This window comes from Corvus cornix, chromosome 7 (assembly GCF_000738735.6).
Source record: "Corvus cornix cornix isolate S_Up_H32 chromosome 7, ASM73873v5, whole genome shotgun sequence".
NCBI lineage: Eukaryota > Metazoa > Chordata > Aves > Passeriformes > Corvidae > Corvus > Corvus cornix.
The window spans coordinates 38,316,322-38,344,116 of NC_046337.1; the positions used below are offsets into that span (position 1 = coordinate 38,316,322).

The 27,795-nt window shown below is 51.3% G+C and overlaps 1 protein-coding gene across 9 annotated transcripts; it reads right to left on the reverse strand.

Moving 5' to 3' along the window:
* Positions 1 to 7,553: 7,553 nt before the first annotated feature.
* On the reverse strand, positions 7,554 to 27,723 carry LOC104694569 (UDP-glucuronosyltransferase 1A1-like). Of its 9 annotated transcripts, none has more exons than XM_039555183.1 (6): positions 24,839 to 26,101; positions 22,481 to 22,618; positions 10,858 to 10,989; positions 10,664 to 10,751; positions 9,712 to 9,931; positions 7,554 to 8,567 (listed from the first exon to the last, which is right to left on the reverse strand). In XM_039555183.1, exons 1-6 carry the CDS (start codon positions 25,727 to 25,729, stop codon positions 8,270 to 8,272), a joined length of 1,767 nt encoding a protein of 588 aa, XP_039411117.1. In that variant the 5' UTR covers positions 25,730 to 26,101; the 3' UTR covers positions 7,554 to 8,269. The 9 variants fall into 9 exon arrangements, with proteins under 9 accessions (XP_039411117.1, XP_010406214.1, XP_010406215.1 ...); XM_010407912.3 differs by lacking the exons at positions 22,481 to 22,618; positions 24,839 to 26,101 and adding exons at positions 15,654 to 16,058; positions 21,165 to 21,682; XM_010407913.3 differs by lacking the exons at positions 22,481 to 22,618; positions 24,839 to 26,101 and adding exons at positions 15,654 to 15,794; positions 20,901 to 21,680.
* Positions 27,724 to 27,795: the final 72 nt, after the last annotated feature.

Here is a 27,795-nt window from a genome sequence, read left to right on the forward strand (position 1 = left end):
GTAAAAGTTGTAACAGCTTTGGGGGAGGGGTGGGTGAAGCTGTGGCTGGTTTTAGGTCGTAGAAACTGCTTTTAAATGATGGGGTTTGAGACAAATACGGGTCCTGTAAACACATATTTTAAGAGGAAGCACAGGAAATGCCCTTTCCCCCTACCACGGGCAGGATCTTGGCTACCAGATGTGACTGAAGCACTGTAAGAACTTGGGGTGTCCCCAAATTTGGGGTGTGCTCAGCCCAAGCAGCACCTTGCACCAAAAAATACTTTTTTTTAAAATTGTTTTATTTTATTCACAGGCCCTGTGAGCCTTTGGGTTGTTTTTGGGGTTGTTTTCGTGTCTCTGCAGACGTGGATTTTCTTGTTTGTGGGCAGGGAGATGCTCGTTGCCTGTTCCTGTTTCTTTAACCAGGAGGAACTTCATCCCCCCCTGGATGTGGTGCAGGACAGCTCTGGAAGAAGCTGGAGGTTTGGGGCTTGCCAGAGACCTCAGGAGATGGATCAGGAGGACGATGAGAGGGAATTGTTGCCATCCACAGAATCCCTCTACCGGCCAAAAAAAAAAAAAAAAAGGAAGAAGAGGGAAAAGAGAGAATCTTCCTCCTAGTTTGAAATCCGAGCTCATTGGGGATGGTCCAGGTGCTCTTTGCCATTGATTTCTAATTCTTCAGGGCTCCCCAAATCCAGTTTAACCTGTCAATAATCTTTGCTATAAACCTGCTGCCAACAGCCTCAATATTTCTGGCACCCTGTGCCCGTATGTTTTTCCCCCCTGTTCCTCTTAAATCCGAGTTTTTGGAACTACTTCCTTTCCTCCTTCGGCTCCCCGGCGTTCAGGTATTTCACCTGGGAGGGGAATATTTTTGCACAGAAAGGTTATTTTAAGTGCAGAGGCTCTTTGTAGTGAGAATGTGTAAGGGTTGTTAAGGGATGGGTTTGGGTTTTTTTTCAGGTTAATTAAAAAAATAATGGAAGGGAAAAAAAATGGAAGAAAAAGAGTAGGAAAGGCATCCTGTGGAGGGAATGGTGTATTTCCCTCTTCCCAAATTCCCATCCCCAGAAGTGATCGCTCTCCATGGACCCCACAACAGCACCTTCAATTTCTCCTCGGGGCTTTCCTGTGCAACTCCCCATAGCACAGAGGGTCTGTGAGCACCCAGCCCCTTTCCCTCTCCCTGAGGCACCCCAGGAGCCCATTTTTCCATGCAGGAGCTGAAATCCCTGCTGCAGTGAGGGTGACCTCCACGTGCAGGCAGCAGGATGCCTTTTCCCTGGGCTTTTACCTGAACCTGGGCTCTCCCCCTTTGCCTGGCAGGCTCCAGAGCTCTGCAGAAGGCTGTGCTGGGAGAGTGGCAGCAGCAGTGAGGGCAGGAGTCGGAGCCTCCCGTGAGCCATGAATAATCCCAGCTTTTTTTTTTAGCCCCCCTGCTCCCCCTTGGTTTTTCTGTCTCCCTCAGGTACTCTGAATACCCACCCTGGCATTCCAGCAGCTGCCTCAGACCCCCTGGGCTCAGCTCCTCAGCACCCTGTGCCCTCCCCAGCCCGCTGGGACCACGGCCAGCACCACGCGGGGTGAGGCTGTGGTAATTTGGTCCCAAATCCAGTCCTTCCTCCCGTGCTGGGACTGGGAATGTGTCCCCCAGATGCCTTCTGGACTAAATGTCAAGGCCTTCTCCTAAAAATCTGTCTGGGCCTCTGTGTTGCCACCCTTGTGCAGGAACTGGGTTTTGTTCTTATTGGGAATGGGCCTTTTTTTAAAGAAAAAGGAGTTTTTCGGGGGAAAACCCCAAAAAATCCAAGTAAAGCTGTTACTCTCCAGTGCTCCCAGTTAGATCTCATCTGTGTTGTCTCTTCATCCCCAAAGCACCTTGGATGAGTGGGATTCATTTAGTGGGGTTTCCACTGTGCCAGCACCCGGAGCCAGTGGTCCTCAATCCCATTTCCTCCCCTCAGCCTCCCCATCCCACTTTGTCCAGGGAGAAGTGGCTGGGAACAGTCTTGCTGCCCAGACTGCTGCTTAGGCTCAAGCTGCAGCTAAGGGACTTCCTGAAGGTGGGGTTGCAGGGTTTGTTTTGGCACGGGGGAGTTTCCCTGGTTGTTTTCTGGCCGGAGAAAACATCCCTGCATTTAGCCAAGGCTGTTGTGGTGCTCCCAGTCCCAGTGGAGGTCAGATGCCAAGCCAGGAAAAGGAAATATTCAGGTGTCTGGCTGTGGCTTCAGGGCTCTCAAGGGTGGAGGAGTGACAGGATGGATCTGTGATCCCAGATGAGGCTCCCTGGAGCTTTCTCTGAATTATTCCTGAATTATTTGCACAGAAGTCTGGTTTTCCCTGGGGTTCTCAGCCCTGGCCAGCCCCAGCTCTGTGGGATGGACACAGGTGATGCCCCACATGGACACCCTACCCTGCCTTGTGCCTCCTTTCCCTGCTCTGGGAAATAGGGACACCAGCCAGATGATTTGGGGAGTTCCCCCTTGCCTGGCTCCCTGGAATATTTCAAGGAAAGGATTTGGCTTTTTATTCCTCAGGGAGCCAAGCGCTTCAGCACGGGTCACCCTGCAAGTGCATCCTCACAGCATTTTCTCCTCTGCTTCAGCCCTCACAAGTGAGGGATCATCTTTTGTGGGCTCATCCAGCACCAAAAGGGTCAGGGAGAGGTGTCAGGAGGGGAAGGGAGAGGAAAGTGACCCCTGGGTTATCGGGGTCTCCACACAAAGCGTGGCTTGCAGGGAGATCTGGAGCCTGGGATGAAGGACCCTGGCGGTCTCCGGGTGTTCATTTTCATCCCTGGAAATCCCTGCTGCAAATCAATGGATTTGCTGCCTTCCCAGCTCTTTGGGGGAAGCCTCTGGTGGATTATCAGGACACCACGTGAGGAGCTGCTTGTGAGTGCTTGGAAGAGCAGGGTTGTTCCAAGGGTTGCTCCCAACTCTTCCTTAGGTTTCTTTGGCCACCAAATCCCCCCTTTCCCAGGGCTGTCCCCTGCACCCAACCTCCTCTGAGGGCCATTTCCCCGTGCCAGCTGGAGGCTTGATGGATGGTTTTGTGGAAAAACCGTGGTAGGAGCACCTCCAGGATCACAATGGATCCCTTGGAATCCTGCCCTGGGATTTGCTGGTACTCCCAAGTTCAGCAGTCCTGTTGCAGGTTTGGGTTTCCTTATTTGCTGGATCCTTCGTTTTTTTTTTACCTTAATAGCCCGGGGTGACTTCATCCGGCCTGACCCCTCACAGAGCAAGGCTGGAAACGAAGGGAGAGGATCATCCCAGGAAACGCAGCTCCCATTCTGAGTTCAAGCATCCCCTGGGGCTCCCCTCTTCACAGCTCAGCAGGTTTCATCCACTGCAGGAGTCCAGGGGCTTCTGAGCAACAAATGGCACCTTTGGGCTTTTTAGTTTTGTTATAATGGGGGGGGGGGGGAAAGAAGGATGTAAAGGTGTGTTTTTCCCAAGGGGTGGCTGCTTGCTGGACTTGGAGTGGAAGGACCCTGATGTCCAAGTGGAAAGGAACAGGGCTCTCTCTGGCTGGGGGGAGGAAGGTGTGATTTTTTTTTTCCCCGTTTCACAGCCTCCCTCGGTGTTGGGATGTTGGGAGTGACACGCTGGTTGTGGTTTCCCCTTCCTCCCCCTGCCCCTCCCCGAATCACCCGGCTGCCTCCCTCCTGCTCTGCTGAAATCATCTCCAAAGGGGTTGGGATCAACCCAGGCCCCCTTCAGCACAAATCGAGTCACTGGGATGCTCCTCAGTCCCTCACCGGGACAATGAACCATAGAGGGATGCTTGGATCTGCCCCAGGGAAGCAGGGACCGTGCCTCCCCCTCCCCTGAGATAATCCAGGCTGGTGGCATTCCTGGGAAGAAATCTGCTCCTTTTATTCAGGCTGGTTTTTGAGGATATTAAGTAATCCAGGCAGGAGCTGGCTGGGGGGATTTGGGATTTGCTTGATGACTCGCTTTTATCATCCTAAGCAATCAGATGTGAGACCTTTCACCCTTCCTTAAAAGAAAGGGAATTGGTGCTGGGAGCCCTCGGTGGTTCCTGTCACAGCAGAGTTGTGTGACAGTGGCTTTGTGTGTGAGCTGTGACCTCCTGGCTCTGCACAACTCCCTGACAGGAGGGGGCAGCCGGGGGGGAAATCGGGCTCTGCTCCCAGGGAACAGGGACAGGAGGAGAGGGAACGGCCTCAGGCTGGGCCAGGGGAGGGCAGGGTGGACATCAGTGGGAATTTCTGCATGGAAAGGGTGCTCAGGCCTTGGAACTGCTCAGGGTGGTGTGGAGTCCCCATCCCTGGAGGTGTTGAAGGAACACGGGGATGTGGCTGTGGGGACACACGTGGTTTAGCTGGGTTAAGGGCTGGACTCGATGCCCTTGGAGCTCTTTTCCAAGGTGAAGCATTCCCTGGCTCACGGAGCTGCACTCCTGCAGCTGGGGCACTTCGCTCCTCTCCGGGTTCAGCCGAGCACGTTCCTCCCGTGCAGGGAGAGTCTGTCCTGCCTTTCATGTCAGACCTTTTGGCAATCCCTTTTCCCCAGGTTTCATCCCACTCTCCTATAAATAACTCCTAGAAACACCTCTGCAGGTGAGAATTAATGCAAGGGCTCGGTGGCTGCTCCAGCTAAAAGTGCCTGGGCTTGCTGCTGCCAGCTCCCTGTGCCCCTCAGGCAGTGCCAGGGCCCTAGGCTGCCGTGGGATGGGACATCTCCAGTGCCAAACCCTCTGGAATGCTGCAGGGATAACTCTGGGGGATGATGCAGGGGCCAAGGCACGTTCTGGACCACTTCCCATGGTTATGCCCACAGCATCAGTCCTGCACTGCTCCCCAGGCTGGACCAGCACAGCTGCCATCCCAAAGCCACTTTTTTTGTGGGTTTGGGGTGAGTTTGGGTGGTTTCTGTTCAATGAGGCTGGTGCTGCTCCTGGCAGGTTGGCTTCCCTCACCCACACTCCTTCCTCAGGGAAGTGGGATGCACTCCACATCTTCCCCTACCGTGCTTCCATGATTTCCAGAGTGGGAAATGAGTTCCTGGCAAACCTCCCCAACCAGGAGTCGTGGCTGGGTACCAGCAGCAGTGAGTATTTACTTTCCACAAAGCCACCTGAAAGGTAGATGATAGAAGAAATAAGTTAAATAATTAATTTCAGCATACAAGTGAGAGTGTCCAGGGCAAGGGACTCACCTGTGGGTGGAGCCCTGCACAGGTAAGGAAGATGGAGTGTTCCTGTGCCTGTGGATAACCAGGATATTTATAAGGATGTATTTCTAAAAGGGAATGGCTTTCAGCTGACAGAGAATGGGTTTAGATGGGATATTGGAAGGAATTGTTCCCTGTGAGGGTGGTGAGGCCCTGGCACAGGGTGCCCAGAGCAGCTGGGGCTGCCCCTGGATCCCTGGCAGTGCCCAAGGCCAGGCTGGACATTGGGGCTTGGAGACCCTGGTGTGTCCCTGGGGGGCAGGGGTCTCCATGGACCCCCACACTGGTGAGTTGGAGGAGCCCAAGATCCGCCCAGAGCTCCCATGGCAGTGGAAAAACCTCACTGTGGCCCTTGAGGGCTGGGGTGAGGCTGAGGAACCCTGTGGCTGCAGAAAAATGCCAGCAATTCCTGTCATTTCCCATGGTGTGGCTGGTGGGAAGCAGGGAGAGATGCCGGCTGCATCCTCCCGCTGGAGCCAGGGCTGCTGTGCCCCATCCCAAACCCAAAGAGCCTCGTGGCTGTGTTTTGCAGCTGGGGTGGGTCTGAGCAGTCCAGAAGAGCTGGGAAGCAGCACTATCTCTTTCCCAGACTTACAGGATGTTAAAATCCAGGGAAAAATAAGAAAAACACTCAAAAGGTGCCTGGGTGGGAGCAGAAATCACCAAGCTCCGGGGAGGGTTTACCTGAGAGCTCGGTAGTGCTGAGGTGGGAGGTGTTTGTACCCCCGTTCTCCAAGGGCAGCGAGGGCATTTTGGCTGCTGCTGCCTTTTCCCAGAGATTAGAAGGATTTGCTGGAAAAGCTCAGCCTGCAGTGCCTGGGGCTCTGGGAAGCTCGGGGAGAGGAGCAATGGTTGGCCCTGCCTCAGTTTCCCCTTTCAGGGAGGTGCCCCAGTCTCAGATGGGCTGTGGATGTTGGAATTCTCCAACTCCCAGCAAGGGAAGCTGGGCTGGAGGCTCTTGCCCTGGTTTTTGGCTCTGTATGGCCCCAGTTAAGGGGCAATAAGAGGGGACATCATCCCCTGATTAACCCTTCCCCTGGGAATGGGGGCGCCGAGCTGTGCTGATGATCCAGCTCCTTCCTCTCCACCAGAGCCACTTGTCTCAAGTGCTTCGGCTCCCAATTGGCTCTGGAAATGCTCTCCTGGCAGCAGTGTCCATATTCCGGGAGCACAGGGGGATAAACGAGTTCCTGGGGAGTTCCAGCCACCCTCCCGGGCTGGCTTGGAGGGAAGTGTGGCCTTTTCCCTGCTCCTGCCTGTGGATGATCCCAGAGTGTCCTCTGCTGGGCACAGGGGTGCTTCTCCAGCCCCGGCCCCACACGTCCTTTCTCCCAGGGAAAATAAAGAGCAGGATAAAGCAGCAAGGGTGAGGAGAGCAAAGGGAGGGAGAGGAGGACGCCTGGTTTCTGCTTGATTTCCTTCGGCTGTGTTAAAAAACGAAGTAAGTCGTGGGATGGGCATTTTGCTACTTGCTTCCTTTTAGTTTTACTTGCCCTGCACAAGGGGGTTGGAGCTGCAATTAGGGTATTTTAATGGATTTTTGTTTTCTTATTTGTGCTGCTCTGGTCTGAAATCAGAGAGTTTTCCCCTTGCCCACGCAGAGAAACTCACTGGGTTGATGCAGAGCCAGTTTGCAGCAGGGCACTCGGAGAACTTCTCCTCAAGAGCATTTTAAAGTGGTTTTTGTTTTGGCACTGGATGCTGCTGGGAGCCAGGGATGCTCAGAGGGGACTGAAGGCACCATGACTGTGCTGTGACAGCACTGAGAGGTCTGGCAGGGTCTCCTTTCCATGCTGTCACCAGAACCACGGGGACAGCCAGAGCTGTCACCTCAGGAACGCGTGGAGCTGCAGGAGCTGCGTTTTCAAAGCAGGGCAGCCCTCACACACCATGGGGGGTCTGCACACCCCAAAGAAAGGTCTCCTTCTGTTTGTGGTGGGCAGGAGCAGGGGCAGCAAAGCCACAGTGCTGAGTGGGGTGGGCGTCCAGGAGATTTGGGGACAGGCTGAGGACGGAGACCGCCTCGAACTTCACAGCTTCCTCTGAAATTTCTGCTTTTCCAAACAGCCAGAGAAAAAGAGCAGCAGCAGCAGCAGGGACTCAGCAGGACACCTGTGCTGCTCTGAGCTACTGGGATACCCCAGTTCTGAGCCTGGAATATTCACTGGGAGCTCTGGCAGCCTCAGGATGCCACCTCTCAGCATGGACCAAGTCACCAGGCAGCGGGGCAGGAACGCTGGGAAGGGGTTTTGGGTCTCAAGGCGGCTTTCACACCATGGGGGATTGAACCTGTCCCTTCTCCAGCTCTTTTTCCATGAACAAACAAGCATTTTCCCCATTTCTCTCAAGACAGACAACACAGGAGCCTTTACTTTCAGCGTTTGGGGTTTATTTGTAGGGCTGGGGTTTGGGGCCTTTCCCTGAGAATCACTTCCAAAGAGCAAATTAGTTGGGGTTTATAAGCAATGCCTACAAAGGTCTCCTCACCAGCAGGTGAGCTCCAGGTACGGCACATCTGCCTGATGGGGAATTTGGGGGAAACATCAGTGCTTCCCTGGCAGCTTCCCTGCCAGAAACCTTGGTTTTGTTCAGGGTCTTGTAAACGCACACGAAGAAGTGCATCGAGCTTGGTTTGCCTGACAGCAACTGTGAGTGTGCAATGTTTGCCTCTCCTACAACAGCAGCCACACAGAGATTTCAAACAGAAATCTCACCAGATGGTTCTCCTAAAGTCATCCAGAATCCTTCTGTATCTCTGCTGCATGTCAAGGTCAAAAGGAAAAGTCACTGAGAGTCCTCTGCACACCGAGAGGTGGAAGCCAGGAGCCTTGGATTTCACACTCAGACCTTCCCAAGTGACTGCAGCACTCCTAGCCAAGGCATTTTTAACAACCCATTCTTAATTAAAAGGCCAAAATTAGATCAGTGGAACAACCCTTCTCGTGGTGCTGTTTCAAAGGATCCCTATCGTTCCTCGCCTGACAATCGCAGTGTTTCATTTATCGCAGTGAAATTTGAGCTGTTCTCTGACCCCGCTGCTGCTCTGGAGCAGGAGCTTTGGCACCTACTGCTGCTTCCAGGTGTTAGTGGGACTTGGCTTTGGCCGCCTTCCTCGTCCTGCCCTTCTTGCAGAAGCACCTGCGGCAGCAGCAGAGGCAGCACTTGAAGGAGATGAAGAGGGCGAGGAGCACCACGGCCGCCAGGAAGGCGATGACGTCCAGCGAGTGGTACTGCACCCAGTTGAGGTCATGGGCAGCGGGGCGCAGGTGAGGGGCCCCCTTGTGCCTCATCACAAACTCCACCCAGTGCACAGCCAGGTCCAGGGGGTGGATGGGCCTGTCCAGGTGCAGGTCGGAGAGGCGCTGGATGTTCTCTTTGTACCTGCCGAGAGAAGGGGGTGGGGGGGGGGGGTCAAACACGGAATCACGGGGTGGGAGGGGGTGGAAGGACCCTAAAGCTCATCCCTCATGGGCAGGGACACCTTCCACCTGACCAGGTTGTTCCAAACCCTGTGCAGAACACTTCCAGCAGCTTCTCTGGGCTCTTGTGCTACTGAGTCCCTTGGGAAGGACAATGACAAAGTTACGGGCCCAGGAAGTGCTGTTTCCAGTGACAGAAAAAAAAGAGGGAAAGCTTAGTTTGAGCTCTCAGCAAAACCTCTGGGGTGAAGGTCTCTGGCTGAAATGGGAGACTGGGGGTAGAAAGGCTGGCCAGCTTTTCCAGCTGCATTATTACTACTGCTGTTAGTAGTAATTGTAGTAGTATTACTGCTATTAGTGCTATTATTGCCATAAAAACTGCTTAGGAAACAATGTCAATAAGCTGCTGTTTCTCAGGAATGTGATGGAGTTTCTTAGCCCTTGGCATCCTGGAAAGAGAGCATTTCCTTATGTCTGAAGGAAATCTCTGTGCTGCCTTCAAACCCCTTGGGTGTGCTGACTGCAGCGCTGTGATGTTCCCTGAAATTCCTCCTCAGTTTATCCCTGCACGTTCCTCCTGCTCTGTGCTGGGACTGTCCAGCCTTGCTGAGCCAGGCAGCAGCTCCCTGTGCTCACAGAACTCCTTATGAGCACTGGGGGGAGGAATGTCTAAGAAAACTCACCTGTGAGATGAATGAGTGATAAATACCTTAGATAAACCCTTTTCAGGCTCCCCACTGACCTGTGCCAGCACAGGTTTGGGAACAAAAGCTGTTTGCCACTTGTGTCAAAGCCCTGTGTGTCACTGCCTTGGCTTCAAGAAGGTGGCACAGTTTTTTGGCAAACTGATTTCTTTCATTGCATTCGTAGCCCATCTCCCCCTGATCCCTGCATCCTCCCCTCTCAGCCACTCCTTGTCTCCTAAAGGGGACAGCCTGAAGTTAACCCAGGGAGAGCATCAGCTCCTCCACGGAAGAAGCTGCTATCAAATCCCTAATTTTGATAAAAGAAGCCATTTAGGGACAGAGAAACCTCGTGGTAAGCTGGTAGTGAACGTGCTGGGGCCACACAGCAAGAGGGAGGAAGGCTGTGCCTCTGGTACTGACTTTTTATCGTTGATCACAGCTTTCAGGGCAGTGGAAATGTCGTTGGAAGTCATCTCCAGGATGTTGAGGGTCAGCCCTGCGCCGCGGGACTCCACTCGCTTGGCGTTGTCCATCTGGTCCCCGAACAGAGGCATCAGCACCATGGGCACCGCGTTGCAAATGCCCTCATAGACCCCGTGGGAGCCTCCGTGGGTGATAAAGGCACGGGTCTTGGGGTGGGCTGTGGAGGGAAACGCAGGCTTGCTTAGCTCCTGGAATGAGTGGCTCCCAGCAACACATCCCTGGGGGAAAAACCTGCACGAAAGAGGGCCGTGGCTGGGGTAAGTCAAGGATTTGGGGCTGTTGTGAGTGTGGCCAGATGTAGGGATTGGAAGGTTGTAGACCTCTGTCTTGGTTTTGGGTAATCCTCCAAGGCTTCTCTGACTTTAGGATTAAACCAGAGCCAGGAGAGGCTAAAAAGGACGTTACCATCGATTACTTTTTTACCATCTCTTCCACGGCTGTGAATCTCTCTCACAGCCCAGCCTGGTCTCTAACCAACATGTGCTCTCCTGGCAGCAATTCCACCACTTTAAAAGCCCAAAGACCTGTCTGGAAGTGCTCACTTGAGGACCATAAATTTCCTTTTCAGGCCAGAAGACAGGACAAAAACACAGCCAGGTGTTGAGACTGCTTAGTCAGACATTAAGACTCCCATTTCTGACTGGTACTCAAGTGTTGGAAAACCTTTCCAAACAGAGCTGTCTCATAATTCAGCACTTTCCAGCTCAGCTCCTGAAGGACAAGCCCTGGCCCCAACAGCAAAGGCTGCAAGGAAGGTTTGTGACCCACAGTGATGGGTCGGGGGGTGGTAACTCACACCTGACCCACAGACGATGCCCTTGGGGCCTCACAGCAGCAGCCCTGGAGTACCAGCACCATGCTGGAGTCAGCCCAGGTGTGCCAGACCTACCCAGGAGGTCGTTCTGAGGCAGCCACTTGACGAGCTTCACGTTCTTGGGCAGGTTGGGGGGGGCCTTGCCCGTGTACCGCCACAGGACCTGGCAAGGGGAGCAAAGCCCGCGTCAGACGCCAGCAGGAGAAGGGAGGGCAGACCTGAGAACAGCGGGGAGCTACTCTGCTGGAAGGGGAGGAGGGAGATGGTACCGTCTGAGGGACTGTTCCCAACGCCTCGGCGATTTCCATGGCTTTCTTCATGGGAATCTCGGAGACCATGGAGCCCAGCGAGAAGACGACGACGCCGTGTTCTCCAGAGGCGTTCACCATGGCTTCAAATTCCTGCCAAGGGAAAGCAAGCCTTTAGTCAAAGTCCCTTCTCTTCTCAGAGACTGGAATTGCTGCCATGCTCCCGCAAAACTCTCTGGAAAGGCAACAAAAGAAGCAGTGAGCACAACAAAATGAGGATCAGGAAAATGAGTTGTTAGTGACAGATCTGCATCCAAAGCAGCACAGCCAGCAGGTCCAGGGAGGGGATTCTCCCCCTCTCATGAGACCACACCTGCAATCCTGCATCCAGCTCCGAGGTTGTCAACGTGGGAAGGACATGGAACTGTTGGAGCAAGTCCAGAGGAGAACCATGGAGTCCACAAGGAGATAGGAGCACCTCCCCTGCGGGGACAGGCTGGGACATTGGGGCTGTTCAGCCTGGAGCAGAGAAGGTTGTGTGGAGACCTCAGAGCCCCTTTCCAGTGCCTGAAGAGGCCCAGAAGGAAGTTGGAGAAGGACTCTTCATGAGGAACTGCAGTGATGGGACAGGGAGTAATGGGTTCAAACTAAAAGTGGGAAAATTTGCGTTAGATATTGGGCAGGAATTGTTCCCTGGGAGGGTGGGCAGGCCCTGGCACAGGGTGCCCAGAGCGGCTGTGGCTGCCCCTGGATCCCTGGCAGTGCCCAAGGCCAGGTTGGAGCATCCTGGGACAGTGGAAGGTGTCCCTACCCATGGCATGGGGTGGAACTGGACGGGCTTTAAGATCCTTTCCAACCTAACCCATTCTATGATCCTACAGAAGAGTAAGTCCTGGGGAAATAAAAATGGGCACATTTAACCCAAGTCTGGATTTAGAGCTTGTTTTCTTTTTTTTTTTTTTTTTTCCTTGATGGTCTTCTTTTCAGGCCACACAGCTACAAGAGAGAATTAAAATCCTGGAGAAGGCTTCTGACGGCAGGTAACTCACATTTCTAATATCTGGATTGATTGTATCTGCTTTGGGTGTGATAACACTGAACTGCTGCCAGTTTTGTCTCTATTTTGTTTGAGTGATTTAAATAATAGGAGGAGATGTAGCACTGGAAGCCAGGAACAAAAGGATTCCGATGAAGCAGAAAAAACAGCCCAAGGCTGGAGCAAAAATTCTTTGAAATAGAAAAATGTTTGGTCAAGCCAAGGAAGGAAAGGCAAAACTGGAGGAAACTGTTGCAGGCGTCAGAGTTAAATAAGTGCAATACAATGAACTAAATGTCCCTGTAAGTCTGGCAATTGCCGTGTTATCTCTGGGATCTGAGGGGATAACCAGAGAACCATGGAATGCTTTGGGTTGGAAGGGACTTTAACGATCCTCTCATTCCAACCCCCTGCCATGGGCAGGGACAACAGAGACTGACTCTGTCGGTGTATGCTCTTTTCCATATTTTTGTGGCTGTCTAGAGGCATATTTAGCCCTATTTATATTCTGTGGGACCAGTCACAGCAGTTTTACTTTGTTTTTTAAGATGTTTTTGAGTTCCAAGGTCTGACTTTCTGCTCAGAAGCGCTCCTCCTATGAGGGAACTTTTTGCAGCCCTGCTTTGGGGATATGCAGGTTATTTTAGCAGTGGTTTTAATCAGCACCTGCTCATACCTTTAGGAAATATCTGCAGTGGCCACTCATGAAAAGATAAGAGAATTAGGAGGATTTCTTAATGGAAAGAGGGAGACATCCCTTAATATGAGGAAGTCTGGCACAGCTGAAGCAAAATACAGTTGCAGTGCACAGTATTTTCCACAAAAGTAGAAGTGCTGCTCTGCTGGTGGTGGGGATTTCATTCGGGCCTGCCTGAACTCTCTGAAGTCCATGGAATCTCCTGAGCTGGGAGGGACCCACAAGGATCATGGAATCCAACCCCTGGCCCTGCACAGACACCCCAAGAACCCCAGCCTGGGCATCCCTGGCAGCGCTGCCCAAACGCTCCTGGAGCTCTGGCAGCCTCGGGGCTGTGCCCATTCCCTGGGGAGCCTGGGCAGTGCCCAGCAGCCTCTGGGGGAAGAACCTTTCCCTGAGATCCAGCCTGATCCTCCCCTGGCACAGCTCCAGCCGTTCCCTGGGTCCTGTCCCTGTTGCAGAGAGCAGAGATCGGAGCTGTCCCTCCACTCTCCCTCTTAAGGAAGCTGTAGACAGGAAAAAGGAAAAGGGAATGGAAACAGACAGGAAAGAATGGAAGAGAAAAAGCCCTTTTTTTTTTTTTTTTTTTGGCGCAGGTTTGTCTGGGAATGCAGAGGTGTAGCACAAAGTAACTTTTCCTCATTGCTCAAGGGATGCAGAGGAGCAAAACGCATTCCCAGCCACTTTCACGCGGCATTATTTATTCCAGCCTGGGAGCTCCATCTCCTGGACAGAGCTCACAGCGCACCCACAGCTAAACTCGGGCCGGGGGGAAAAAAACGGGAACTAACCTGGGATAATCGGTTTTCCCGAGTGCAGCCTATGCCTCCGACCAAGACCATGTTGGGCATGAGGGGCCTGGGGTACTCAAAGACAAAGTCGTATTTCATGAGCCAAACAGCGGCGTGGCCGAACAGCTCGGGCACGGTCGCCTCCCGCTGCAGGAATTCCCGGATCAAGGGATCATAGGGGGAATAAAGGACAGAGCAGGCCAGGGAGCTGCCCAGGGTGGCCAGGAGGTTGGCCAGGCGCCGCAGGAAGGACATGCGGTCCGTGGAGCGCGTGAAGAACCGCGGGACGTAGGAAGGAGGGCTGGGACACAGAGTGGCCTGGAATTCCAGGCTGCACGGCAGCCCCCGCAGGAAGTACACGGAGGGCAGGGACAGATGTTCCGCCAGTATCTGCCCACAGGGGAAGAAGGGATCCATGAAGACGGCATCAAATTCGCTTCCCTCGAGGTACCGGATCAGCTCTTTGTCGGACAGGAGGCGTTTGCAGGAATCCAAGAACATGCTTGTAAAATTGGCTATTTTGGAGAGTTTTTCCAAGAAGGGCTGAGGTGTGAAACTCCTGTGGCCCATCTGCTTAAACTCTGCCTCCACAAACTCCCTGGTGTAGGACACGGGGTAGGTTTTCAAGGTGTAAAGAGGGGATGACTGGATCCGCAAATTTATCTCCGGCGCAACCACCACGATTTCGTGTCCCTTGTCCCTGAGCTTCTCCACGACCGGGCGCATGCTGAGCCAGTGGCTGCCATCGATGGGTATGACCAAGAGCTTCCCACCGTCACAAGAGGCCCACAGCAGCAGGAAAACCACAGCCCAAGGGGCAGGAGAAAGAAACGCTGGCTTTGGAGAAACCATTTCCCTGGTGCCACCAGCGAAGGTTTAAACAGCGGTGAAACTGCAGCCGGGCATGAGGAATGGATTGCAGGGAGCTTCCCACTTGAATTTTAACTAAGGTGGGGGTTTAATTTTTAACAGGCGGAAATTGGGGTAATTTTTAACTGTGGGTAAATACTGGGTTTATCATCTGTGCACAGGGAAGGCTCTCAGTGAGTGGGTGCTGCGAGGTGAAGTTGAACATTTGGACTGAGCCAGGAGGGAAGAGTGACCAACAGCCTCTGGGGCTGAGAGGCTGAATGAGAGCCATGAATGGGACTGAGCCAGCAATCACTACATCATTGACATCTAGTTAATGTTCAACCCCCTGCCTTGAGTCCACTGCACTGATTGGACACGGAACTCAGCACAAATCGGACCTTTGGATTGCTCTGTGCCCCTGGATTGTGACCAAGAAGCAAAGATTGACAGAAGTTTGATATAGACTGGGTTGGAAAAGTTTATCTCCAGACTTGTTGCTCTATCACGGCAGTTATCCCAGTGAAAGCCCTGAGTTTACAGTAGGAAGTATGCTGTAAACTCAGCAATAACTCCTGCTGTTCCACACCACAACGGTTTGAAAGCAGAATGAACCAGGAACATCTGCATTGTTTGCACAGCACGAGGCAGATCTGAAGGAGGCAGAGTAGTTACAGTCCTGAAGGCTTCCTTTCCCAACCATCCTCTTATCTGCTATCTTGCACTGCTGCTTGTGCAAATCCAGAGGCAACAGAGCTCCCTCTGCCGTCTTTGCACGCCCCTAGTTTAGGGCTGTTGGCGCACATGGAATCATGGAATATCCTCACTTGGAATATCCTGGCCCTCAAGGATCATCCCATCCAACCCCTGGCCCTGCACAGCCACCCCACCAATCCCACCCTGGGCATCCCTGGCAGCTCCTGGAGCTCTGGCAGCCTCGGGGCCGTGCCCATTCCCTGGGGAGCCTGGGCAGTGCCCAGCACCCTCTGGGGGAAGCACCTTTCCCTGATATCCAACCTAACCCTGCCCTGATGTTCTGTGCTTCCCCCAGCTTCATGTTCTGTGGCACAGCAGAAGTGCCCGGGTATATTCACAGAGTTAATTCCACATTTCCAGTTTTTGCCCAGTCAGGTCTCCTGCGATTAACTGGCATTCCACCTCCCTTAGGAATATTAAATCCTGTGACCTAGAAGTATTTTGTCATTTACCTGGACACAGAGCATGCCATGTGTGTCTAACATGATGGGGACAACTCGACCTAAGCTGTCCTGGAGAGAAACCCTTCAGCAATCCTTGTGCTCATCTCTCAAAGCCTAAGATTCCCACTCCCGTGCCATCCTGGGATTCGATCGCACTCAAGCACGAATATCACTGCAGGAAACACTTAAGAAAAGCCCATCTCAGACAAGCACCAACACCAGCCTCGGGGTAAGCAACAACAAACCTTTGAGAGGGGCTTCTTTTGCAGACAGTTGATGCCTCCAATATAGACCATGTTGGGCATGATGGGGCGCGGATACTCAAAAACAAAGTCGTATCTCATCAGCCAAACCGATGCTCGGCTGAACAGCTCCTGCATTGTTACCTCCCTCTGCAGGAACTCGGAGGCCAAGCTCTCGTAGTTCAGATAAAACAGGTGGCAAAGCAAAGGCTCTGAGAGCCCGATCAGGAAGTTCTTCACGCGCTCCGGGAATGTCATGTGGTCAGAACTGGATGAGAAAGTCCTGGGCACGTAGGATACAGGGCTGGGACACTGCGTGGCTTTGTAGTCTAAGGTACACGGAAGGCCACGCATGAAGTACACGGAGGGGAGAGAGAGATACTCGGCCAGAATTGGCCCACAGGGCAGCACAGGGTCCATCATGATGGCATCAAATTTGCTGTCCTGGAGGTACCTCATGAGTTCTTTGTTGTACAAGAGATGCCGACAAGCGGAAGAGAACATGTCGGTCATCTTTGAGATGTTGCTGAGTAAAACTGAGAGCGTTAACTCAAAGCTCTTTGTTCCCAGCTCCTGGTACTGTTGATCCACAAACTCCTGGGTGTAAGGCACCGAGTATGTTTTGATGGTGAAGGATTGGGGGCTTTTCAAGAGCAAGGCAGCATCAGGAACCACGGCCACGATTTCGTGCCCCTTCTCCCACAGTTTCTCCAGGACCATGCGCATGCTCAGCCAGTGACTTCCATCCTGAGGCACCACCAAGACCTTCCCACCGTCTGCCAGACTCCAGAAAGCAAGGAAGAGCACAAGCCCAGCATGCACCTGGTGCCTCCACATAACTGTCATGGGGCAGCAAGAGAAAGGAGCTGTTCCTCCTTGCTTTATTCAGCAGCAGATGAAGCAAAGTCTCCTTGCACCTCACTTATATCGTGCTGGACTTTAATGTTTATCTCTACAAAATGTTTACTGAGACAGGTTATTGGAGTTCGAAAACCACGTTGCTGATAAAAGACTTGATTAAAGTGCTATCAAGCCACCTAAAGAAGCTTTTCCATGCATTTACGTTATCTTGAATGATTCAGAACAACCAGCAGGGCCATTGATTAGCAGAGGTAGCAGCTGTTTGTGGAGGGGTTTTGCTGTGTCAGGGTTGCTTCAAGTGGCTCGCTGTGCACTTGATTGTCCCAGGCAAGATTGAAGTCAGGAATCAAAATTTATGGCCACTGAACTTCTCCACAGAGCTTATGCTACAAGAATTGTGTTGCACTGTTGACATGGAAGACGTAAACCTCCAACCTTTGCTCAGGAAGGTTCACAGAGAATGCTCTCCACAGCAAGCAGGAGCTGGCATGTGGAGCAGCGGAGTCACCAAAGTTCGGGTAACACATTAACCAACCACCTTTCACCTTTTTTAGCAAAACAGTGATATAGCAGAAAACAGTTTGTGCTCAAGAGGGGCCATCATAGGTGAGTGGCTCGAGGCCAAACATCTTTCTGAAAAGCAATGATGCAGCAGAGGACGTGGTTCTTGCTCAAGAGGGGCCATGGGAGTTCAGGGGTGAGAGGCTACAGGACAGAAATGGGTTTCAAAGTTCTTAATTACAGTCCCTTTCCCAAAGTTCGGAAGGTTTGGCTGTGGTATGAGCCAAGGAAAGTCCAAGCTCATCTCCTGTGCTCACCAGAAGAACAGGAGAACAGTTCCTGAGGTGCTTCTGCCAGTGCTATGAGATTTTTAAGACAAAAACCCACCAAACCCACATTAGAGTCCTGGTCTTGATCACAGAACCACAGAACACTGAGGCTGGAAAAGCCCTCCAAGACCATCAAGTCCAACTTGGGACCAACCCCACCTTATCACCCAGCCCAGAGCACTGAGGGCCGCGTCCACGTCCTTTGGACATCTCCAGGGATGGGGACTCCAAACTGCCCTGGGCAGCCCGTTCCAAGGCCTCACAACCCTTTCTGTGAGGAAATTCCTCCCGATGACTGAGCCAAGCTCTTCTGGGTAGCACTAAATAAATCAGGGCAACGAACAGCAGTTTGAGAGACCTGGACTGAAAATTTGGAAAAAGCCTTTTACCCCTGAAGTTTTGCAGGTTTGCCTGTCTGACACGGTCGATCTGATGTGGAAGACAGTCCCACTCCAAGGACTTCTTTAGATATCTAAATCAGGTTGATTGGAATGGCATTTAAGTGCCCAGTTATTCCTGAGAGCCTGGGTTGAAGCTGCAGCAAGGGATGCAATGGGAACCCAAGGTTTAGACAAAGGGTCCCTGTAACAGCGCGAAGTTCTGGGATAGGGAGCACGGGCAAAGGCATGGGACAACTTTCAAGATAAACCCAGAAAAGCTGGTATCTGTAATTTGTACCTAAGAGAAGGGCCTGGCCAAGCAGATCTCACCTGATATGAAGGCATATTCCACATGGATATGGAAAAACCGGATGCCAAATGTTTGCAAGTTTACAAAAGCAATACAAGACACAAGAACGGTACCTGAACAGGAGCTGGCTGGAGAAGAGAGATTCTTTTAGACCCCCCAAGCAAGCATGCCTTAACAGAGTGAACTCTGAGCAGTTTCTCCAGGCTTGGAAGACTTCTCTTGGAGCAGGTAGGAATGATGGGAGAGCTGATCCATGAAATGGCTACCTTTGCCCAAGGCACCTGAGTGTGGTAAGGATACTCCAAGGCTAATCCTAAGTGTTATTCCAAGATTAAGACTAAATGTGTCCTAAAATGGAGAGGAGGTTCTCCACGGGGCCTATCAAAGAAAAGGGATTCTTATAAGCCAGCAAGAAGGACTGTAATGTTTACAGAAAATGCACTAAATAGGAAGGAATTTCAGACATCCGTGGGGAGGTTTAGATTGGATATTAGGACAAATTTCTTCATGGAAAGGGTTGTCAAGCACTGGAAGGGGCTGTCCAGGGTAGTGCTGGAGTCACCATCCCTGGAAGCGTTCATAAAATGTGTGGATGTGGCACTTGGGGACACGGTTTAGTGGTGGACCTGTCAGTGCTGGGGGAATGGTTGGACACTGATCTTAGAGGGCTTTTCCAACCTTAACAATTCCATGATTTGATGCAGTCCCATTCTGCAGCTGGTGAAGCAAAACTCTGCCTGTAGCTGGCAGTGGGGTAGCACTGAAAGACCAAAAACTACAGGACGTGGAGGGAAGGGATTCTTACCTGCCAGGACTCCATTTCCACATTCGTGTGGTAAAAAGATCTCAGGTAGTGAGAGGGAAGGTGAAGCAGCATTAAACAAGCCATAAGGTGGCAGTACACACTCAGGTAGTAAAGTCAGAGTTGCAAACACACTCTTACCCTGCATAAAGGCCTCTCAAATCTCCTATTTGATACATAATCACTAAGTTCTGCTAACATTTCAGCCAAACGTGTATCATGTGTGAGACACTACGACAAAACCTTATAAAACGACACTAAAGAGGTAAAAAAACCCCTCAAGCCAAACCCTCGAGGCCAAGTTCAGAAGAGTTTAAAAAAAAAAAAAAAAGGTTCAGGAAAGTTCAGCAGAAGTTCATAAAAGTTGTGACACTGGATTTTGAACAGCACACGAACACCCTTTGCATGTGTTTATGAGGGCAGAGACTGAAGTCCACAAGTCCAGCCCATTCCAAAGGTGAGATTGCAGGAGAAAGTCAAGCTAAAGTACAGAGCTGAGTGCCAAGGTTGTAAGCTGGAAACGGTACAGCAAATATCCGAGCTAAGGGAATCCATGATTATCTCTCCTCTAAGCCTACAAATCCTGGCAGGCAGCCTGTACCTCTTATTGACCCCCTATATCCCTTCTGAATTCCAAGGGTTTGTCTACAAAAAAGAAAATCTGCGGCTCTTGAGAGGCTGATTTGGGGTTTTTTTGGGCACGGTGTGAAAAAATACTCCCCTTTGTTTGCTGTAAGCTTGCTGCATTTCAGTGTTAGTCACAGGACGAATACTGGGAGAAAATATCAGTTCCCCTTGCACCTTTAGCTCTGATTTTCCAGATTTTATAGACCTCTGTCATAATTCTTTTCATAGGTTTAGCTGCATTTTATTCCATCTCTGCTTTTCTAGCCTGAGTGCCAAGTTTGAATCCTCTTAAAAACGCTCTGTTTTTACTGTGTGAGATTGGGCTTTTTCTGAGAAATCAGCCTTATCTCACCATTTTGCAAAGCAAATAGCTGAAAAACCCAACAGGAATAGTTATTATTAAAAGTAGAATCTATGATGATACTCTGCAAAAATCTATTTGAAAACACATTAAAAAAAGGCTGACATGAATCCAGCATTCATTTTAGAAGAATAAAGTAACTTGCACTTTGTTTTTCAGTGCTGGATGAAACTTTAACTCAGGAGCATCACTAGCCTGGGATATACAAGCTGGAAAAATGACCCAATGGCAGCATCATGAAGGCCAGCAAAGGCAAAGTTCTGCCTCTGGAGTGGGATAATCCCATGCCACAGGACAGGCTGCACTACAGCTGGACTGCAGGAGATGATGAAAAGTTGGAACAAAAATATGAGATTGACAGTGGCAGGACAAGAGACAACAAACATAAGCTGCAACATGGAAAATTTGGACTGAATGCAGGAATTTTTGGATATAATAAGGTGTGTTCACTATGGGAGATACTTAAAATTTGACAAGACAGAGAAAGGAACAACCTGACCTGGACATGTTCTGACGGGAGGTTCTCAGACAGACCTCTAATGACCTTCCAGATGACAATGTGTGATCAGTCTATGACAAGTCAAAGCACAGAGAATCCTTCTTTAAGGAAAAAAAAAACAAAGACAGAATGGTAGAGGAAATCAGCCAGAGGGTAAAGGAAGACCTCCTCAAATCAAAGTGTGTCACCGACAGCCTACTCCAATCCAAAACTGGCTTGGAGCAGAGGCACAGGACCAATGGGGAGTCTCCCAGAGCTAATTCCATATACAACACTTTCTCCACCTTTAGACTCTGATAATCCTTCACGGATACCAGAACCAGCCCCTCTGTGCAAAGCAAGAGAAGTTTGAAATCCACCTTCCTCACAAAATCCGTGTTTCAACTTCCCAGAGGATTTCAAAGCCTGCAAGAACAACAGGAAAAAACAGAGCGTGACCCACCTGATTCAGCTTCTTGTAAGCACAATTTACTCCACTAATCAAAACCATGTTGGGCATCAAGGGTTTTGGGAAGTGCAAGACAAAGTCCAGCTTCATGAGCCAAACTGAAGCCTGGCGGAGGAGATCCGGCACGGTCACCTCCCGCTTGAGGAATTCCGAAGCCAGTTCTGCGTAAGGTTGGAAGACAACATCGCAGAGGAAAAGGTTTGGGATGTCATAGAGCAGATTCTTCACACGCTGGAGGAAGGTCATGCGGTCTGTAAGGCCTGTAAATACTCTGGGGATATAGGAAGGGGGGTTGGGGCACTGGGTGGCCGGATATTCCAAACCACATGGAATTTGATGCAGGAAATACACGGATGGCAGGGAAAGGTGCTCCGCCAGTATCTGCCCACAGGGGAGAAAGGGATCTGTGAAGACAGCATCAAACTTGCTCTCCTCAAGGTATTTGATGAGCTCCTTGTTGTGGAGTAAGTGCGAGCACGTGGCCAGGAACAGAACAGAGTTTTTTTTTGCCTGTTGATAAAGTCTAACAACTCTTTCCAGAAAAGATCCTCCTTCAAATACCTCCTTTATTAATCCTTGGGGAGCTTCATCCAGTTCTTCCTGTGTGAAGGGCACTGGGTACGTTTTCATCACAAAGTTCTTCGATGGCTTGATGTGCATAGTGACTTCAGGTGCCACCACCACCACCTCGTGTCCCTTCTGCTGGAGCATTTCCAGCACTTCCCGCATGCTGAGCCAGTGGCTCCCATCCACCGGCACCACCAGGAGCTTCCCAGCAGCAGCCAGACCCAGCAGGGACAGGAGCAGGACCACAGCTCGTGGAGAAGCTCTGAGCCCCGGGGCCATTCCTGCAGGGAATGGGCGAGTGCCTCCAAGGAAGGAAATCTGCGGCAGCACTGGAGCACCCGAGACTGCTCCACACTTTTAAGGAATCTCTGCTACCGATTAACTTCTGATCCTTGTTTTATTTGCTGTGTGGTGAATGTGTAATCACTGGTATGATAAAAGGCTGCAGAACAAGCAGCAGAGTTCAGGTAGCTGATAAATGTGGGGGTTGCACCAGATACGCCCAGTGTTTCTCTAATAAAGCCTTTGGCACTTCTGTCACCTTTGGGCAGGACTTGTCAAGCCAGCTTAGCCCCTTGAGACTCCTGGAATTTGCTGTTAGTCCTCACTCAGCCATCACCCAGCCAAAATTTCCTAGACTTGCCTGCAAACGGAGACACTGCTTCTCAGCCTGAGAGCCCCCAACCTGCCACATTCCTCAGGATTCCAGCTTTGGAAATACCCGTGTGAGGAAGCGGAAACAGTCACTGGCAAAGAAAGAAGTGGCGAGGCAACAAGGACGGAAGCCTGAGGTGCATTTCTCAGTAAACACCAGAGCTGACTACAACAATTCGCTAATTAGGGATTACACCTGACTGCAAGGCTTTGACAGCCCCACAGACTTGTTCGTCACTCCCTAAGAGAGTACCAAGCTAGACAAACTTACACAAAATGGCTCTTTACACGTGTAGTGAAAGTGGCATAAACAGAGCCCTCTTTAGAGGTGAAGAGGTGCAGCACAGCTGCCTGTAAATAGAAAGGGAGAGAAAAATTCATGAGCATTCACTCAACCCACCCGAAACAGGAACTCAATTCCTATTGCAAGACAAAATGCGAGCCTCCTGAACACAGAAACCGATCAAGGCACATATTAAAAACAGACCCACCTGAGGCAGCTCCTTGTGAGCACAGTTTACTCCTCCAACTGGAATGATGTTGGGCATCAAGGGTCTAGGATAGTCTAACACAAATTCCAACCTCAGGAGCCAAACAGAGCCCTTCCGTAAGAGATCCAGCACAGTCACCTCCCGCTGCAGGAACTCCGAAGCCAGTTTTGAGTAGGGTTCAATGGCAAAATCACAGAGAAAAAGGTTTTGGGTGTCAAAGAGCAGATTCTTCACCCGCTGGAGAAAGCTCATATGGTCTGTAAGTTGTGAAAATCCCCTGGGCACATAGGACGGCGGATTGGGACACTGAGTGGCTTCAAAATCCAAACCACATGGGACTCCTCGGAGGAAATACACGGAGGGAAGTGAAAGATGCTCTGCCAGGATCGCCCCACAAGGTATTACAGGGTCTGTAAGGAGGGCATCGAACTTGCTCTCCTCAAGGTACCTCATGAGCTCCTTGTTTTGCAGGAGATGTTGACAGCTGGCAGCTACCATATTACTGACCCTTTTCATACTTTCATACACTTTAAGAAATCGTTCCAAAAAAGATCCTTCTTCAAATGAAGTCTGTAAAAACACCTTGAAATCTTTGTCCATCTCTTCCTGTGTGTAGGGGACCGAGTACATTTTCATCACAAAGTTCTCCGATGGTTTGATGTGCATAGTGACTTCAGGTGCCACCACCACCACCTCGTGTCCCTTCTGCTGGAGCATTTCCAGCACTTCCCGCATGCTGAGCCAGGGGCTCCCATCCACTGGCACCACCAGGAGCTTCCCAGCAGCAGCCAGACCCAGCAGGGACAGGAGCAGAACCACAGCTCGTGGAGATGCTCTGAGCCCCGGGGCCATTCCTGCAGGGATCAGGTGAGGGCCTCCAAGGAAGGAAACCCCAGCAGGACCAAAGCACCTCTGCCCACTTGGCACTTTCAAGCAATCTGTGCCACAGCCCAGCTGTGGATCCTTATTTAATGTGCTGGGTGGTAAATGTTTAATCCCTGATATGATAAAAGGCTGCAGAACAAACATGGAACTCCTGCCAAGTCCACAGAATCACCAGGTAACTCTCATATCTCTCTATCAGGGGATCAGTCCAGAGGGCCCTAAAAAGGAGGCAGAGGTGGCTCTGGGACTGCACTTCAGGTTCCTTCCCCCTGGCTGGACCTTCTGCACGTGTCACATGCAGGAGATGACACATGGACATCACCATTCAGCCCAGCAGAGACTTCTCCATCACGCCAGGCAAGGCCTGTCCCCTCTCCCTGTCCCTTGGAAAACTCCAGTCCAGGAGACCCAGACCCCACAGCAGCTGTGGGACAGCTCTTTAAGAGGGTTTCTAGACTGGGAAGACAGAAGAGATTGGAGGATGATGCCAGGTTTCTGAGCGGAGGTTTATGAGCACTCTTTGAGGGGGACTTTCCACACAACAATTCAGGGCCTAATTCTGGCTTTGTTTTTGTCACTGACGAAGCACCAATGGTGTCCAGCAGTGCTGGAGTTGTGGGAATGCTCAGGTGGCCAGTGCCAGAGTGTACAGGAGGATGTCTGTCAGATGTCACAGCTGCCTCTGCACTCGGGGATTGGTGGAATTGACACAGCAGCCTTGTGATCCCAGCCTGCAGCACACCAATCCTAAGGAACACGAGTGAAGAGAAAGCCAGGGCAGCAAAAGAACTCACACAGTTCTCCAGGATCACCACTGGAGCAGCAGAGGAGGCTCTCCAGGAGGAACTGTGAAAATGGCTGATTCAGCATCAGTGGGACCCAAAGCTCAGCATCATCACCAAGGCTGCACCCAAACCCTCAGTGCCAGACAAGCAGAGCTGGATGTACCATACCAGACCTGCTCCAGGCATCAGGGCTGGGCTTTGGGGCCAGCAAAATGTTTTTCAGGGACATCCCATTGGAACTGCTCATTACATCAATCCAAAACTTTGTCCTACTGTCCACAAATTCAGACGATCCCTTTTCCTGGTGGAATCAATGTCCCATCACAGACGACCCTGGTGTTTCCCTCCAACTGAACACCCTTTAAAAGCCAGAAGGAACAGCTGCCTACACAGGAAGGGGAAAGTCAGGAAGAAAGAGAGTGAACAACAGTTCCTTTCATGAGGATTCACCTCACGCACCCAAAACAGGAACCCAATTCCTATTGCAAGACAAAATGCGAGCCTCCTGAACACAGAAACCGATCAAGGCACATATTAAAAACAGACCCACCTGAGGCAGCTCCTTGTGAGCACAGTTTACTCCTCCAATTGGAATGATGTTGGGCATCAAGGGTCTAGGATAGTCTAACACAAATTCCAACCTCAGGAGCCAAACAGAGCCCTTCCGTAAGAGATCCAGCACAGTCACATCTCTCTTGAGGAACTCCGAAGCCAATTTTGAGAATGGTTCAATGGCAAAATCACAGAGAAAAAGGTTTTGGGTGTCAAAGAGCAGATTCTTCACCCGCTGGAGAAAGCTCATGTGGTCTGTAAGTTGTGAAAATGCCCTGGGCACATAGGACGGCGGATTGGGACACTGAGTGGCTTCAAAATCCAAACCACACGGGACTCCTCGGAGGAAATACACGGAGGGAAGTGAAAGATGCTCTGCCAGGATCGCCCCACAAGGTATTACAGGGTCTGTAAGGAGGGCATCGAACTTGCTCTCCTCAAGGGACCTCATGAGCTCCTTGTTTTGCAAGAGATGTTGACAGCTGGCAGCTGCCATATTACTGAGCCTTTTCATACTTTCATACACTTTAAGAAATCTTTCCAGAAAAGATCCTTCTTCAAATGAAGTCTGTATAAACACCTTGAAATCTTTCTCCATCTCTTCCTGTGTGTAGGGGCCCGAGTACCTTTTCATCACAAAGTTCTCCGATGGTTTGATGTGCATAGTGACTTCAGGTGCCACCACCACCACTTCATGTCCTTTCTGCCTCAGGAGGTCCAGCACTTCCCGCATGCTGAGCCAGTGGCTCCCATCCACTGGCACCACCAGGAGCTTCCCAGCAGCAGCCAGACCCAGCAGGGACAGGAGCAGAACCACAGCTCGAGGAGATGCTCTGAGCCCCGGGGCCATTCCTGCAGGGATCAGGTGAGGGCCTCCAAGGAAGGAAACCCCAGCAGGACCAAAGCACCTCTGCCCACTTGGCACTTTCAAGCAATCTGTGCCACAGCCCAGCTGTGGATCCTTATTTAATGTGCTGGGTGGTAAATGTTTAATCCCTGATATGATAAAAGGCTGCAGAACAAACATGGAACTCCTGCCAAGTCCACAGAATCACCAGGTAACTCTCATCTGTCTCTATCAGGGGATCAGTCCAGAGGGCCCTAAGAAGGAGGCAGAGGTGGCTCTGGGACTGCACTTCGGATTCCTTCCCCCTGGCTGGACCTTCTGCACGTGTCACATGCAGGAGATGACACATGGACATCACCATTCAGCCCAGCAGAGACTTCTCCATCACGCCAGGCAAGGCCTGTCCCCTCTCCCTGTCCCTTGGAAGACTCCAGTCCAGGAGACCCAGACCCCACAGCAGCTGTGGGACAGCTCTTTAAGAGGGTTTCTAGACTGGGAAGACAGAAGAGATTGGAGGATGATGCCAGGTTTCTGAGCAGAGGTTTATGAGCACTCTTTGAGGGGGACTTTCCACACAACAATTCAGGGCCTAATTCTGGCTTTGTCACTGACGAAGCGCCAATGGTGTCCAGCAGTGCTGGAGTTGTGGGAATGCTCAGGTGGCCAGTGCCAGAGTGTACAGGAGGATGTCTGTCAGATGTCACAGCTGCCTCTGCACTCGGGGATTGGTGGAATTGACACAGCAGCCTTGTGATCCCAGCCTGCAGCGCACCAATCCTAAGGAACACGAGTGAAGAGAAAGCCAGGGCAGCAAAAGAACTCACACAGCTCTCCAGGATCACCACTGGAGCAGCAGGGGAGGCTCTCCAGGAGGAACACTGCACAGGGCTCCTGCCAGCATGGGAGGGACCCAAAGCTTGGCATCATCACCAAGGTTGCACCCAAACCCTCAGTGCCAGTCAGGCTGTGCTGAATGTGTCAAATCAGTCCTGCTCCAGGCAGGAGCTGGTCACATTGCTGGTGGAATCTACGTCCTGCCACAGACTTTCACCAGTTGACCCTGGTGATTCCCTTCAACTGAGCGCCCTTTAAAGGCCAGAAGGAACAGCTGCCTACAAAGGAGGTGGAAAGTCAGGAAGCAAGTGAGAGAAAAACTGTTCCTTTCATGAGGATTCACCTCACTCATCTAAAATGGGAACTCACTTCCTATCGCATCAAGTAATTCCACCCTCCTGAACACAGAAACCAATCAAGGCACAAATGAAAAACACACCCACCTGAGGCAGCTCCTTGTGAGCACAGTTTAGTCCTCCAATTGGAATGATGTTGGGCATCAAAGGCCTTGGATACTCTAAGACAAATTCTGACCTCAGGAGCCAAACTGAAGCCTGGCGTAAGAGATCCAGCACAGTCACCTCCCGCTGCAGGAACTCCGAAGCCAGTTTTGAGTAGGGTTCAAAGGCAAAATCACAGATAAAAAGATCTGGGATGTCATGGAGCAGATTCTTCGCCCGCTGGAGAAAGCTCATGTGGTCTGTAAGTTGTGTAAATCCCCTGGGGACATAGGAAGGGGGTCTGGGACACTGAGTGGCTTCAAAATCCAAACCACACGGGACTCCTCGGAGGAAATACACGGCAGGAAGTGAAAGATGCTGCGCCAGGATCGTCCCACAGAGTACGACAGGGTCTGTAAGGAGGGCATCGAACTTGCTCTCCTCAAGGGACCTCATGAGCTCCTTGTTTTGCAGGAGATGTTGACAGCTGGTGACCCCAAAGTTAGTGATTCTTTTAATACCTTTGTACGCTTTAACAAATCTTTCCAGAAAAGATCCTTCTTCAAATGAAAAATGAAAAAAAGCCTGGAATTCTTTCTCCATCTCTTCCTGTGTGTAGGGGACCGAGTACATTTTCATCACAAAGTTCTCCGATGGTTTGATGCGCATAGTGACTTCAGGTGCCACCACCACCACCTCGTGTCCCTTCTGCCCGAGAATGTCCAGCACTTCCCGCATGCTGAGCCAGTGGCTCCCATCCACTGGCACCACCAGGAGCTTCCCAGCAGCAGCCAGACCCAGCAGGGACAGGAGCAGAACCACAGCTCGTGGAGAAGCTCTGAGCCCCGGGGCCATTCCTGCAGGGATCGGGTGAGTGCCACCACAGAGGAAGATCCCCAGCTTAGTGATTTTAAGCGATCTGGTCGCTGGTTTTTATGGATGATCTTTAGACTTATTTGCATTTGGTAAATG